The sequence below is a fragment of the Candoia aspera genome, chromosome 11, assembly GCF_035149785.1.
Source record: "Candoia aspera isolate rCanAsp1 chromosome 11, rCanAsp1.hap2, whole genome shotgun sequence".
NCBI lineage: Eukaryota > Metazoa > Chordata > Lepidosauria > Squamata > Boidae > Candoia > Candoia aspera.
The window spans coordinates 18,284,385-18,301,309 of record NC_086163.1 but is presented as its reverse complement, the minus strand read 5'-3'; the positions used below and the strand labels follow the sequence as shown (position 1 = coordinate 18,301,309).

Here is a 16,925-nt window from a genome sequence, read left to right as displayed (position 1 = left end):
TTATCCATTTGTTCGTTTTCTTGGCTGTCCATGTGGGCAACTCCAAAGCTCACATCCATCATATTTTAACCTAGTGGTTTAGAGAGTTGGAAGACATGCCAAAATAATCAAGCCCACCTGCCAGTTCAGAAATATTTGTTGTAGCTTCTACTTACAAATAACAACAAGCAATGCCAACAACAAAAGAGTAAAAGTGATGCTTTATTTCTTACTGGTCCAGCAAAGTTTCAGGGCATTTTAGAGTTTAAAGTTTCAGAGTCATTCAGGAGTATTTGCTGGCTGTAATTTTCACATGTGACTTAGCAATGAAGATGCAAAATGGTTGGTACATAACAGTGAAATACCTTGATTTTCTGGACCTAATTGAATGGATTTCACATGGAAGGGACAAAAATTCATTGTGATTTGTGTCATTTGCATAATGATTTTTGTTATTGTAATGATTGCTTTATGCGGATGAAGTCATCACCATGATGACATACTCTTTGTCACAACATACTTTGAGAAATGATGGAACTCTTTTCTCCCAATGCATTTTCACTCTGTCTATGTGTTGAGTGAATAGATTCATGTTTTTGATATGCCCTAAAACATTCTGTACACACACATTCAGTGTATTCATGTGAGAACATGATGTAGCCATCTGACCATAATTTACCTCTTTGTTCTTAAAGTCCTGATAGTTTGGAGTGTACAGTACTTGTTTTGTAGAGAGTAGTGCTGGTTGAGGAATCTGGAAAGTTTATGGAGTGTTACTGGTAACGAAAATTCCAAAGAGGATGCTACAAATTAAGATAAAACCATAATATGAACCATTTCAGAAAACCATAAAATAATTCTATTTTAAGATTAAGTTCTAGTATAGTAACTAATACAGATTATCATGATTTTGTCTTATACTTCCTTCTTCCTTTCTTCTTAAACAGAAGAAGACTTACCAGTGTATCAAGTGCCAGATGACCTTTGAGAATGAAAGAGAGATACAGATCCACGTTGCAAATCATATGATTGGTAAGAACTCTTCAGTCTTGCTTCTCGTGGCTTAATCTTTGTGGATAACTTCCATACTTCCTCTGTAATGTTTTATTTTGTGATTCTGTTGACATTGCCTGCTTAGGGGTGATTCATCTGGACCGCTGTGATGTGGTTAGTCTTTCTGTATAAATTAATCTCTGCCAGCTCACCTCTGTGTGGTTCAGGGGACAAAATGAGACCTTTAAGTCATGTTCAGGGGTCAAGACCATTAGGTTTGTTTTGATTTCCTTAATGATCATTTGTTTTAAGAGAGGATACTAGATGTAAACAGTTATGTCTGATTCTTCTGGTTTGGGTTCATATGAGAAATCATAGCTTGTAGTAATCTTAGTTAAGAGACCCTGCTTGGTTGGTGCTTCAATACTGTATATATAGCAGGGAAACATTAGTGTAGAGTTGTGCTAAGTTTTTAAGTATATTCCTGTCTCCATGGTGCAGTGGTTTCTGAAGGTGGAACAGTGGTCAGTGGTCAGTGAATTCAGAGAAAACAACAAACCATGGTTAACAAAAAATACGGTTTGAAACATAGTTAAGAGTAAAATTACTCATACAAAAATGATACTTTGAAAATCTTTTACCTTATGACATACATCATTTTCACTGGGAGTGCAGGGGATGGGGTGAGGAGGTGATTCTGATCCTTCACTGACTTTCTTCTACTTCTGAATGGCATAACTTGGAACACTTCCATTTCCATAACTGAAATGTGATGAATTTCCAACATGCTTTCACAATGCTTAAGTTTTATTTCAGCCCTGTTCAGCGCTCTCTCTCTCTCTCTCTTTCTGCCTTTTTCTGTTTTTTCTGATTCATCTTATTTTACTTTTGTTTTCTGTAAATTTTCTATTTTTTTTTTTTTTGCCTGTGGTTTGGTTTTTGAACGTGTAGCTTTGTACAAAGTTTGCACGTCACTTTTGCTGTCCTTGACTTCACCAAAAAAGTCTGGTTTTATTGGAATGAGACCACCTTCTCTTTTCCCTTTTTAAAAAAGGTTACTGTAAACCCAAAAGGCTTGTAATTTCTGACACACCTGTAAGGACTGTTTTTTATTTTTTATTTCTCCAAAGAATGCAACACCCCCCCCCCAAAAAAACAGTCCTTTCTGTCTGCGCAGATATTACAAGTACATGCAAAAGCTGGGAAGCTTTAGTGTAGTTTAATGTACACACTGCTGAGTAATTTTCTTTTTTGCACGTACCACTCCAGAATCATGTTTGTTGAAGATCTTTTTTAAGTATATTACAGTGTTTTTTTTAAATTTTTGCATGCTCATGCTGCAACATTCCTCTCTGATAATGTTTTTCCTTGAACCATTCAGTATTTAAGGGATCTGGTCTTCCAAACTCCTACGCTTCTTAATGTGCATGATGCAGAAATGTCTAAGACACCATACATAATACATACAGTAATGTACATAATACATAATGTTGACATTATTACCATACATAATGTTGACTTGGAAGATTAGGACAAAACATTCCTTTATTAGAAGATTTTAAAAAATGGAATTGTCACTCCCGGTTTTTTCTTCAGTATTTCTAGGCAGGAAACTTGCTGGTGTTGTCAGGGAGCTTAAAATGAAGTTAACTAAAAATGATTGTTTATGTGGCAGGTGTTAATGCAGTCACTCCTTTTCAGGTGTGAAGTGTGAGAGCCTTGCTAATTGGACCATACTGATTTCCTTTTCCTCCCCTGTATGAGAGAGATATCTTGAGGCAGCGGGATAAGTGGGGTACTTTATTCTGTTGATTTTTTTTCCCATGGATCTGATTTGTACAGGAGAATTCTACACCCAAAGGGAAGTTTTTTGCTGCAGAAATGGACCTTCTGTGGAGGCCCTCAAATCCAACTCGCTGCTCGGTGTAGGAATCTAAATCCAGGCATCTCCAGCAGATGGCTTTCCAGCTCCCACTTGAACACATCTAGTGAAGGAAGGCCACCACACTGCTGGATCGCTGGTTCCCAAGGGTAGGAACCAGTGACCTAGGAGTTAGGAAGCTTTTTTCTGCCACTCAATCAGAATTTGCATTCTGGTAACTTAAGTCTATTATTCTGTGTCCTGCGTTCCATGATGATAGAGCAGAGGGTCATGGCTTTATTCTGTGAAATATTCTTTCATGTATTTGAAAAATGCTATCATATGCCCCTAACCTTTCCCTGTTCGGGGCTATACAGAACCAACTTTTTCAGTGTCTCATGGTAAGACTTAATTTCTGGTTCTTTGATTATTCTTGTGGCTTTTCTCTGAAACTTTCTTGAAATGTGGTGCCCAGAATCGTATATTGTAGTTAAGAGGTGCTCAGTCAGTGCAGAAGAGTCTGGTTGTGACTTCCAGCAACTGGTAATTCTTCTATTTATACAGGGTGATGAGAATGTTAAGAGGGACAAATGCAGATGGTGTCCAGAAGATTCTTACCCCGGTTGTGTATGGATCATGTTTTCCCTTATTCGTTCACTTCAAAATACTGTCTGAACTTCCTTAGTGCAGCGTGTCTTCTCTACATTTGACCTTTCTGCTCTCTTGATTCAGATGAGTAACCTATAGAGGTGTTGGGATTACGATTCCCAGAATTACAGCCAGCATGGACTTCTTTTTGTTTATGCTGTCTTGGAATTCTGGGAGTTATAGTCCCAACACATGCCAGATTGGGGAAAACTGATTCAGATGCTCTGACTGACCTATCGTGGTTGGAAAAAACAAAAGAACTAGGATGGACAAACGGTGGCCTAAAACTTCTCCTTTGCACCGCTGTTCACTGGAGCACCCTTTGATCATGCTGTCACATGTTTGTATGGATTGCTGAACATTGCTGAGAATTCCAGCAATGTTCAGGTAGGAAGCACGTGAAACCTAGAAAAAGACTTTTAAAAAGGTACACAGGCACATACACACACACAGAGAGGCCATAGGCCAATAGACAACCTAAAGCTAACCATCATGTTAGAATTTGTGATCAGAGAAAATGTTATTGTATTTAGGAATGTCATGTATTAAACAGTTAAGGAATTGCTTAGAAGACAATGGCAACCAATTTGAACATTTAGTATAATTTATATAATAAATTGTCCATGGGGCCTGACTTTTGGTATACTCTGTGTGTATGTTTGTATATGTGTGTGTATGTGAGAGAGACTGTGTGTAATCTATCTCTATCTCTATCTCTATCTCTATCTCTATCTCTATCTCTATCTCTATCTCTATCTCTATCTCTATCTCTATCTCTATCTCTATCTCTGTTGTCTCTATCATCTATCATCTATCATCTATCTTCATATGAGAAATATCTCAGTTCCATGCATAGCCGTATCCATTTTTCATTATCTTCCAGGCACTGCAGACTTCATTCCTGAAAATCATAAATGTACCCCCTCTCCTTTACCAGCCACCAAAAGTCATTCTTCAACCTAATGAGGAAGTGGGACACTGATAAATATTGTACAGAAATGCCTCCTTCCTTTGCAGAGCTCCTTAGTCATGGTTACATTCATCAAAATTAACATGCCAGGAAGATTCAGCCCTGCTTATGCAACTCCCTTTGAAAAAATGGCCCTTCTGCAAGTTTTTTGCTATCTGTATCTGTAATGTATCCACCCACTTCCGCAAATACAGTGGCATATTGTGTCCTGCCCAACTTCTTCAGAGCCTGAGCAGAAGGGCTGCCTCCCTAAGGGGAGATAGATGGGAAACATGTTGCTTTGTTTTCCTTCTAAGGCCTCTGGGATTTAAAAAAAAGAAAAAGAAAAAGAAAGACCCTTCCTCCCCCAGCCTCTCAGCTGTGATCAGTCTCTGAAATGGAGCTGATAGGAAATTGTTTCCAAGCAAAGCTTTCAGGGTTGAAGAGATGATTACTATTTTAACAACAACAACAACAACAACAACAACAACAATATCATCCAGGGATAATGTCTGACTGGAAAGAGTTCCTTTGACATATTTTTCATTTTTCAAGGATTAGAAGAATTCCCCCACGCTTTGCTTGTGATTTCCTCCCCTCCTCTTTAAGACTTTGGGGAGAACACCCTAAGGTCATATCAAAAAGCTTTGTTACTTCTTTCTTCCTATGCTGATCTGCTAATGGCTCCCACTTCTCCAACCCCATCCTGCCTTTCACTTTCTCCTGTCTGATCTGTGTTCTCTGTTAGATGTGATGGAGGATGGACATCATCAGAGTCTGAATCCACAGGGGGTGTGGAAGTCAGCCGGGCTGGCACCTAAGATCAGAGGAGATGCTTAATGATGCAGATCTCTCCTGCCCCAGTAAGAAAAGAAGCAAGGGAGCATGTAATGTGCAGGCATTTTACATGAAAAATTGGCCCATCTTCTGTCTTAGCTGAAGAAGTCCTCTCGTCAGAGTTCCTTCTCTATTAGTAGAACATAACACCAAGACTCTGTTTTATTTCTTTTTCCTGTATCTGAGATTCAGATATATTCTGCTTCCAGGGTCGATAGTAGTTAACAGGTGATACTTGCAGTAGAATATTCCAGTGTAGAGCCCTGCTCTAGGAAACTAGAATTAGAAATGGAATTCAAATCAAAGCTTCCCACTCAGATGACTCTTCGATCTCTGCTTGAAGATAACCTGTGAAGGGGAGCCCACCATTATTGCCTTAGGTTGTGAATTCCACTCTTGAACTATTCTTATTTTCTGAAAGGTTTTTTTAGCATTCAACAGGACTTGTCCTCCCATAACTCAATTATTCCATGTCTTGTACATCTGGACAATAAGGAACAAGTGTCTTCTTTTGCATGTCACCATTTCTGGTGCTCTTCTGTCCACTTCTATTGTGGCTAAACATACTCAGTTCATTTGCTGTCTTCTGATAGAACATAGGTTTCAGCCATCTGACCATCTGTATTACTCTTTTCTCTGTCTATTTCTTAAAGCACAGTACAAAGAATGGGACAGAGTATTTGAGATGGGATCTGACCAATGCAGAATAGACTGGAATTCCCATGATTTGGAACTACCTTTTCTTGATGCAGTCTGAAAGTGTATTTGCCATTTTTGTAGGTATGTGATACTGTTGTCTCATACTCAGCCCTTGATCATTTTCAGTTCCAAGATCCTTTTCACATGTATAGCCTTGTATTTCCTGTTCTATCCATGTGTATATGATTTCTGGGCCTTGAGTGGAGAACTTTGCATTTTATGGTTGGGATATACAGAATTTACACCAGGCGGTTTGAGTGGCTCCCTTTCAGGTCCATTAGGGACCCACTTTTTCCCTTTAATGTAGAAAATAGGAAAGTTATTTGATGTTTGGGGTTGACTTGCATTGCAGCCCTCAGCAACTTCTGTCAAAGGAATCCAGTGGAATATTTTTGTATAAACAGCTTGAACATCTGGTTGCAAGTCTTGTTGACTTAGATCCACTACATCGGTGTTTCTCAATCTCAGCAACTTTAAGATGGGTAGATTTCAGCTCGGGGAATTCTAGGAGTTGAAGTCCACGCATCTTAAAATTGCTGAGATTGAGAAACACTGCCTGTGTAGATCAGGAGCAGAGTGAAAATAGGGCGATCTACAGGATATATATTCAAGATTCTATTCCCTGGAATCATTTTGTGAAAAGATCAGTACAATTAGGTTATTTGTATTCCAATTCCAGTTCTAAAGCCATTTTCAATGGAAGAGAATATCTGTAGCTCAGAGTTGAACTGTGGAGTCCTTGGTGCTCTCTGAGCTTGGTTGTTTGCTTGCAGACGTTTCATCACCTGACTAGGTAACATCATCTGTGCTCAGTGATGATGGTCAGTGCAGCACTGATAATGTTACCTAGTTGGGTAATGAAACATCTGCAAGCAAACAACCAAGCTCAGAGTGCACCAAGGACTCTAAAGACATTTATTATGTAGTAAGTTCAGTTGGCTTCTGTTTCTGATGCCCTTGCAAATGTGAAATGATGCAGCAAAGGCATACATAAATATAAACCTTCAGACTGAATGCATATGCATTATGCACTAGTATTCTTTGGAGCCAGATATGTATGGTCTCTGTGGCATATAATATTTTTGGTTTCTTTTCAGTCTTTGCTTCTGAGTCTCCAGTGAACACCGAGGGGAGTGTTAAGCGAGGAATTTCATGAGGCTTGCAGTGGACCAATATCTTGTCTTGGTTTTGATGTTTATGGGGAGATATCTACCTACCTACCTACCTACTTATATCTCTCTCTTCCTACCTACCTATCTCCTGCCTACCTGCCGAACTGTTAGGCAGCGTATGGACGGGCAAGGAGTCTTGTTTAAAAGTAAGAAGGCATTTATGCATATTGGGAAGTATCAGAAGGTATGCCATCAAATATTACATTGGGAGAGGATCTCTCTTTCACTTCTCTCCCAATGTAGCAGAGACAGAATGTACTTATAGCCACAGAATGAAAGTTCAGAAAGACGTTGCTGTTCTCTATCAGTCAGCAGGAAATAATGGCATTGGAAGGTCAAGGAGAAGAAGGATTTGAGATATGATTGGCCAAAGAAGATGCAAAAGGAAGGGAACAAGGGAAAATATTGAGAATTGGAGATTTCTGCTATCCCATCGTTCCCAAACCTCGGTGTCCTCCAGGCTTATAGATTTCAACTCCCAGCTTTCTCAGCAACTTTTAGGTTGGTGAGATAATTCTGGATATTGACGTCTACATGCTTAGAAGGTACTGTACCTGGGGAATTTGTAGTCATACCCAATTGAGGTAGGTTTGTTTATTAGTTAATGTATTGCTCTATGTACAATTGCAATGATCTTCATAATGGAAAGCAAAACATCTGATGTGAATCCTAACAAAAAAAATTTTATGCAGGATTCATGCTACTTTTCATAAATAATTTCTTTCCATATAAGGATATGACACATAAAGGTACATTAAAAATTTGGGATGGAATTGCCATGGTTGATATGCATCTATGTTTGTGATTAATGAAGTGGGAAAATAATGTTGCAATGATTTGTTTTTCATGAAATTGTTATTCAGGATTCTCAATTCTTGCAGGTTTTTAAACGGTGCCATCTCAAATCAAGTTGATTTTGATGTTTGTGGATTGCACTAAGTATCTAAGAAATTTCTCCAAAGGAACCTCTAGGTTATCTTTCTTCACCTTCACCTGGAATGTTTTTTTCATGTCTTGTATTACATTTCCAATCATCTCCAAACATTGGCCAGGTCAATTAAGGCTGATGGCAGTTGCAATTCAAACCATTTGAAGAAATATGGCAAACACTGGTCTTATTGTTGTTACTGGGAGTTCTGGTTGTGCATTATGGAGGTTGTAATTCCAACACATACAGAGGACTCTGGCTTGGGGAAGTTTGAGATTGATGCTGAAAAGGAATAGCGTACCATGGAAGAATTAAGGCAGCTAAACTTTAAAATGTGACAGATGGTTTTTGAAGCATTACATGAAAATGAACATATTTCTGGACTTCACAATTGACTGTGTTAATTAATTATGGATACATTGCAGACTCTAAATCTCTATCCAGTTTTCTTTAATTAAATCATGTTTCACATTGTTGTTCTTTTGAACTGGACAGTTTTGAGGATCTTGTACTGAGTGTAGTAGAATGGACTTTCTCCTTTTGATGCCCTTTAGATCTGTGGGACCCCAGCACCCATCATCCCATGAGGACTTTTAGGGGTGTTTGGAATTATAATCCCAACATACTAAAAAGCCCCAAGTTGGGAAAGGCTGAGTTAGTTGTGAATGAAATATAAAATTTAAATATCTTGGCTGGAATCCAGGATCCATTTGCCTTCAAGGAGTTTGGCCTCTTATTTACTGGATGCTATCCTATATACTGTTCTTTTCTTCAACCTGGTGCTGGACAAATCTTTTGCAAAGTGAAGCCAAGACCTATGATAGCTGGGAATTTTGGCAATTCTCAATACATCTAGAATATTATAGGACCATGTGCCATAGCAGACATTTGAACTTGAGAGGAACCCTAGGATCTTGCTTCTTCCATAAACTTTTTTGGTGCCCCTAAATAAGCCACTTTCTTCTCTCCGTCTCCATGATGGGTTGGTGCAAAGATTACTGTTAGCTACAGAAAGCATTTTGAAGATTTGAAACATGTGGAAGTCCTATACTAATATTCACAATATTGTTATGAATTTACAGTCCCACTGAAAATGTCCTACTCTTTGGTCTTAACACAATTCTTTGCATCCTGGCAGTAAACTTGACTGGGATTTGGGTGGATTGATAAAAAAAACAACAACCCTGAGATAATTGAAATTATCAAAGGAAAAGTCTATTAGAATAATTGATTGAAACCATGTTTCCTATTTTGAAATCCATATAGGTTTTGAATAAGCAGACATGCTAATTGGCTGTGAATAGCAAATAAGTTGCACTGCTTTGTTTCTTGATGTATTCATTATCCAATCCAGAATCTTTTGTTAGGAATTCTTTTGCATTGAAGAATTGCAGCTGCTGAGGAGACAAGAGACACATTTCTGCTTTGGCTTCCTCTGCATAGGCTTGAGAGCATAGCTAGCATTAAATGAAGTCCAAAGTAGATCAGGAGATTCACCATCAGTTCACCTCCTTTTCATTTTTTTCTTTTCAAAGATATCGGATGAGAACAATTGGGTTAATTTTTTCCATTGAAGAGACCCCATCCTTGAAAGCTGCTATTTATCCATGATTAAACTGTGAAATCACATTCCTTGGTATTTCCTCCTTGAGGGAAAATGACAGCTTAGGTTGAAGGCGTTTTTTTTTTTTAAATAGACTTTTTAAAATAAAGTTCTTGAGATATCTTGGTTCTCGACTGGTGATAACTTAAAGGGCCAAAACAAAGAGGATTTGGAGGCTGAGTCCCCAGTCCGATAAGGACTTGTTAAGATTGTTTAAAGGCCAAGTGTGTGTGTGTGCGTGTGCAAAACATTCATTTGAACTCCATCCCACCCCACTTTCTTCTGATTACCTCTTACTTCCCTTCCCCATTGTTGTTCTTCTGTTGATGTCAGTGGCCCATTCAAGGATGATGGAAAACCCCACACTTCTGAAGTTGATCTAGGAATTAGATTTCATCTGATTAGTTTTATTGCCTTGAATAAAATAGTGTTAATCCATCTATTTCATACCTCAAACCATCCTTTGGATGGGACCCTATTTTTACTTTTAAGAAGTTTTGGATCCAAGCAATGGTTGGAAGAGGAAGTCTTTGAGAAACTTTTCATACCCTGCTTTTGTTCTGGTGTGATTTCCCCCTCATCCAGTGATCTTCCCCAGAAGACATCCCCCCACCTCCTTATGCAATAAATCCAGAATTACTGTACCTTTCCTGCTGAACTGAAATGGGTATCTTTCTGTGCAAATGAACACCACCTATATATGTGTGAACAGGATTCAGAAACTTTATAGTTATCCTTTTTTGGCAGAGCCATTCTTGAAGCAGGTTGATTTTGTAAAATAAGCGTGCCCCTTCTTTGCTCTCTCTCTGTATGTGTTTTCATCATTTTTATCTGAGCATATTTGCTCAATAGAACTTTGATCAAATGCTATTTTGCTTTGTTCCTTTATCTCCCTCAGAGTAAACCATAATTTTCCATAATATATTCAGTCGCATTTTGCTTTTTTACATTTTTCCCCACCCTTCTTTCATCTAGTAGTTGAATAATGAAAGATTCCTTTTCACTGACATTTTTACAGCTATTGTGTCAACATTCTCTTTTCGCATGATACATTCATAATTGGCCGTGATCTCAGCTTCCTGTTGTTTTAGCTCCTTTTTAACCATGTTAAAATTCCTTTTAGCCCCCTAACTCAATTTTCATAGGTAGTTGTGATTAACCCTGTTTAAACATTTTCAAGTGGCTTCATATTGGCATACAAAGGTGGAAAAGGGAAGCGATTGATCAAACACCTTTTCCGTAATCAGGTATGAGCCTTGAGGTGTGACTAGTCTGAAGTTAATGTAAGCCTTGGTATCCATCAACATCTGCTAATTAATATGGCACACTTTCCTTAAAGTCTGCACACTATGTATGCATGTGTATAATGGAATCTTTCATTATAAAGGCAGTGTGAAGTTTTCATTTGATGTCTGCTGTCTTGGACCTTCTTTATTAGATAATTTATGTTATATCATTTCTGTGATTCTTTTAAACATTTCTTTTACATTATTTTAGTTTGATACTTTTAGTTCATTTGTTTTTAACGGCACTGAGTGGTAGAGATGCTTTAGAAAGGTGGAATGCATATGCTTATTTATTTATTTATTTATTATTCAAATTTAATTGCCGCCCATCTCCCCCAAAAGAGGGATTAATTATATATGCTTATATAATTAAGTGCATGTATTCTGTTCAACTGAATACTTTACTTATTTAAAAAAGTATAGTTTGAGGATAGGTGAGCCAGGAATCACTGGTCTCTATATGCTTATTTCTTTAAGCATTTCAAAGCAAGGTGAGTATAACATTATATTTTCCATTTCTCTCTTTCTTCCCTGCACACACTTTGCTGGCTGGGAGAAGAAATCCATTGTCCTCGTGTGACATTAGCACTGACATTTACAAGTGGCCCAATGACCTTCGACGTCTTCTACCACCTGTTGCATGATGGAAGTTGTAGTACGCAATATTTGGAGAGGAATTTTAGCCTGTAACTTTCAATTTCCAAGTGCTTTCTCTTCAGTGACTGAAGAACACCAAGGAAAAGCCACTGTCTCTGACTTGGTTTGCATCAACCATATGGTATAAACCCTCATGAGATCATACCACTTGACAATATAGCAGGGAAGACTGCATGCTTCAGCATTTTCCTATGTAAATCAATCTGAGATTATACAAACATACTGTACCAAAGTCTTGTCCTGAAGGGGAAGAACCCTTGTGTCCTTGACGTGCTGGTTTTTTACAGGCAGGCAGTTTTTGGCAAGGACATACATTCCTTTGTTCCACCCAACAGCATCATGAAACCTTGGGGAAAGCTTCAGTTTCTGCCAAATTAGAGCAAATTTGTGAAGTTAGTGGCTGGATCCCCATACTGAATAATGCCACAACGTGGTTCTTCTTCTTTTAGTGTAACACATTGTGTGGGCCCAGTCATTCTGATTTATAAACCATGGTTTATGACTATGTTACCAATGAGTCAGACCACCAGGGCTGGTTCAACAAACCGTGGTTAAAATAACCATAATTTACCGTGATGTTGAACAGATAAGATCAGTTCCAGGCATCAATCACTGTCATATGTTCCATGGGCTGCTGAGGTTGGTGTGTTTTTGCTAGCACAATTCTTCTCTGGTGAGATATGTGAGAAATAACTATCCAATATATCACCAGAGAGCTCTGGTCAAAATGAGAATAAGGAGAAATTAGTTTAAGCCTCCTGGCATCGGTAGGCCTGAGCAGATCAGTGTCACTTACAAGAACAAGTCATTCCTGCCCTCCTGTAATGGTCGGTGAGAATGTCCTTGGGCAATAGGAGAAAGAGGAGGGGGTGCAGATGTGGCAACCGTCAGATAACAGGCAGCTGAGCCCACAAAAAGGAATGGGGTATGGCAAACATCTCTGAAGGGACCCTCCCTGGTTTCTTAGACTGTAAAGGCCAGGGGGGAGCAAAATACTTTCAGACTGCAAGATTCTGCTATTTTAACCTTACGATAATGGTAGTGTTAGTACTCATGGTTGGTGCTTCTTGTCTAGACTACCTTGAAAGGCTGACCCCTGCATGTAGAGCAAAGGGGAAACTTTCCTGATAGCTACAGTCCTTCTCTGTTATTTCCTTACTGTGGTGCAAAACTCTAGCCAGGCCTTTTTTACTTGGCCTCTTTTAAGGATCAAGACTAAAGATTTATCATGTTGCTAACAACCTTTTATATTAAATCGTTACATTTAAGCAAGAGGAAACAGCAAACAAAAAAATTATTTGGATGCTAGTTATGGAGCCAAATTTATATTGTAGTTTTAAATCTCTTGGTGTCAATTTGGTGTATTGTCTTTAATTAAAGGTCAACGGAAATTGAACTGCAAGCCTCAGGGAGGCTCTAAACTGGCCTGTGAAGCTACCAGGCTGCCCATTAGAAATGGTCTTTTACAGCAGATTTTATTCGATTGCTACTGAACTTGTCAAGTTGCAAGTTAGAAGTACAACGTTGCTCCCAATTTAGAGCAAGGACAATCAGCATTCTAAGGCATTCAGGTGACTTCCTTGTGTTTCAGTTGTTCTTTATGATTTTTCCCCCATTCCAGCAGAGAGCATTTGCATGGATCAGAATACATAAAGTTAGCCTTGTGGTTAGGGATTTGGCTGTGATCATTGCCTTCCAATCTGACGGTGTAAAGTTTTTTCAAAGGATCTAGAAAAAGAACTCATTGTCATGTAGACCTACATTATAGCTATGGAAAGGTGGTGCTCATTGTTTGAAAGGGATTGATAATTGAAAGTTGATTTGTGGTGATGGAGCCCTTTGAGTCTGACTTGAAGAACCTGAAGATTTGGGAGGTGAAAGAGGTGGCCAGGGGTATTTGGTGAGGGAAGGTAGTTCAGGATCTGAATGAGACACTTGCACTTGCTTGTACTTGTTGACTGGACAGAAAGTCTGGCTTAAGAACATTTTTCTGATACAGGGAAAGATGGAACAGGCAGTAGGCTGCTAAACTGTCAATGAAACAGTGTATGGAGTTGCAGCTGTACCCAATGGACTAAGTGAGGAGCAATTTCATGAACTGTATTTGGCCCTGGTGCATTGGTGCTGCTGATCCTCCTGAGATCTCAGTAAGGTGAAGTGGAATTCCTTCTGTTGGAACTCCATAAATTGCATGAGAAAGTGGCCTCTTTTATCCTCAGTAGGACACCTTAGTGGGGCTCTGAGGTTTTCGTTCATGTTAAGGATCACCAAAGGACCTTGTTCCCTTGTTTTTTGGGGGGAAATCTCATGGGTCTAATACTCAGATACTGGCAAGTTCTTAGAAGAGTCCACAACATCAGATTTGAGGAAATTCCCTTCAGTTTTACAGAGTAAAATATGGTTCTATGGAAGCGGGACTTAGTGCCTTTTATTTTAAGTACTCATCCATTAGATTATTTTCTATAACAGCAAAACCCAACTTACATTTTATTCCCAGAAAAAATAGCCCATGAGATTGGTTGGGCTGAGAAAGAGTGCCTGACTTAAAAGTTCAACCACTGAATTTCCATGGTTGAGAATGGATAGAACTTGAGTCTCCCCAATCCTAGTTTAACATCTGAATCCCTATATCTCACTTGCTGCTTTTGAGTATTAATGTAGTATTGTAGTCAATACTTAGTTGAAAGGATTAGATTATTAGATACGATAGTAAGCCACGAGATGGGGAATGTCATGAATTCATATGTGTTTCTATGGAAGTCCACCTTGCTAACATACTGCAACTATAATTTTTTTTTAAATCTAGTCCTTGCAGATTGCATTTGTAAACATCTCAGTTTGTTATGATCAGTGCATCCAAGTTGAATTTAAAGCAGATACTTTCTTTTTTAAAAAGTAGGTATCAGATTTTAACTTCTAAAAAACCCATGGTAAGGCTGGAGAGATATGTCAGATGAAAACTTCATGGTGTTAAGCAGAAATATCTGTGGTGGCTTGTATTGGTAGTGGGTGATCTACAGGAGCAAGGAAAAAAGAAGAGTGGAAATATCTCACTTCAGAATTCAGAAGTTTGGGAGGTTGCATGTTTATCTCTAGTTAAAACCAGATGAACTCTCCTTGCAGGCGGAAAGCTACAGACTCTTTTTCCACACAGAAGCATTCTTAAACGTGTTGATTTCCAACTTCCATTCTGAGGTTGCTTTCCCCTCAAACGGATAGGCTCTGGGTTGAATAAAAACATTTTGAAATATGCTGTCTGAATGTGGCAGTAAGAAGTGACTGCATGCTTCATTTCAGTTAACCTCCCTGCCTCCCTGCCTCCCTCCTTCCTTTGGTGAGGGCTTAGGGTTTCCTTTCCATGGCCAGGATGGATCAAGGCAGAGGGCAAGGGAATACGTGAGGGTATTTTTTCATAGACCTCCTTCTAACCCTGTGACCTCCACATGCCTTCTCTGCACCACTGCAGGGCTTTGTTTTGAATTCATCCATGAAGACTCCTTGCCATGTGGGGAGGAGTTGAGTGTCTCTGCCTCCTGTCTCTTATAGGTGCAGTTCCAGTTCCCCATGGTGAGGTCTTCCATTCTTTTCCAGCCCCCAGCTTACTGGAGAGGAGGATTAGGAAAAATGCTATTACAGGTAGGAAATGCAGAATGTGTTTCATATTTGACAGCAACCCTCACACACTTTTTTTCCTGCTGCCTTTAAGACTTCTCAGAGCTGCAGGCAGTATGCTTCTGAAGGCTGGGTTCACATATTGCACCAAGCTATGGTTTTATTAATCACAGCTTATTGAATAAACTGCAGTTGGCTGGATTCTCACAATGCATAAACCTATCAACTGCTCAGTGTCACTGGGAGCTGGGGAGTGTTCAGAGTTAACAACAGCAACAATAGTTTACAATCCATGAGGACTAGCTTTACCCTAAACTCAGACAAGCTGGATCCAAATGAGCCAGGCTATGGCTTATGTGAAGCCTACTCTAACTTATTGAAGTTGCTTTGAAGAGATCTTTCTAACATTCTGGAACCAGAGGTGGCAATCTGGTGCCTCCTAGATGTTGGACTTCATTCCACCCAACCCCAGCTAATAGGGCTAAAAGATTAGGAAAGATACACTCCAGAACATCTGGCTGCTGCTGTGTCTTCATCTATATCCCACCAGATGGTTATTCAGTACAATCATATATTTTTTTTGTATCTGTAGAATTGCCATGGAGGCTAGAAATCATAAATTAACTTAAATACATTTGAAGGACCTTTTATTAGTGTAGACTGGCCAGATTCTGTTTGAAGCAGAGTGCCTTGCTTAATTGTGTTGAAAATAAAATGTATCAGGGATGTGCATGCATGTTCCTGGCATATGTAAATATTCAGGTTAAAAGTATGGTCCCTTGCAAAACCCTTTTTTTCCTTCCTATGGCTAAATTAAAGAGAAGATACTGAGATATCACTGAGTGGCATAATTGAAAAGTGAAGCGTGCTGGTGGAAGTGCTAGGGCAAAAGGCAGAAGGATTTCACTGTTCATCCCTTCCTGCTGTAACTGTGGAGGAGAAGAGGTACAGATTCAGCAGGGATCTCTTCGTCAGAATGCTTATTGAGATCACATATGAGTTTTTGCCCAGACAAACTCAGGGCTGTGGCTCTTCCCCTGCTTAGACTTGCACAAGGAAGTGGAGAATATCTGTATCCTGGGATAGGGAGAAGGGCATTGTAGGAATTACCATTCCTTGTCTTATGCAGCCCTCAGATTTATGGCTGACACATCAAGAGAGAAGCCATGAGCTTTGCAAAAGAACCGGGAAGATTATTGTGGCTTAATCAAAGATATAGATAGACGGGGAAGTTTTTCATGTCTAGAAAAGCCCAGTGCCCTTTTAGCCTAAGAGCCTGAGGATGGTGCTCAAATCCACAGTTCTGAGAGCTGTTGAAGCTCAGAATTCTAGTTCTGGGGGATGATGGTATACAAAAATCTTGTTTCTAGAAACTTCTGATACAGAACAGACATATAGCATACCTAGGAATTTCTGTTCTTGCCCTGAGGGTTCCTGGCAAATGCAGGTTAACTCCTTCAGTAGGGGACTGGTGAAGGATATCTTTGGATCTAAGCCAATATCAATGATTTTAGAAGTTTTCCAGTACTATTTCATCCTGGCCTGAGCTAGCATGCTGGAAATTGGAGCTTGATAGAGATTGACATGTACTGTAAGTTTCTGTTCTGGTTTCCTTAGATCCAGATTGAAAAAAATCTGCTTTGAAGAATATTGTAAAGGCCCACAGTGTTTCCAGTACCAGCTAGGTCTTCCATCGTTCCT

At 39.2% G+C, this 16,925-nt stretch overlaps 1 protein-coding gene across 2 annotated transcripts in view; it reads left to right on the top strand.

Moving 5' to 3' along the window:
* Nucleotides 1-16,925, top strand: part of ZNF423 (zinc finger protein 423) — a 239,053-nt gene that overhangs the window by 130,529 nt on the left and 91,599 nt on the right. The window contains exons 5-6 of one of the 2 annotated variants that reach the window (XM_063312809.1): nt 927-1,011; nt 15,159-15,248. In XM_063312809.1, the coding sequence (XP_063168879.1) occupies nt 927-1,011; nt 15,159-15,248 (175 nt within the window). The remainder of the gene's footprint in view (nt 1-926; nt 1,012-15,158; nt 15,249-16,925) is intronic. The other variant, XM_063312810.1, reaches the window with a different exon arrangement.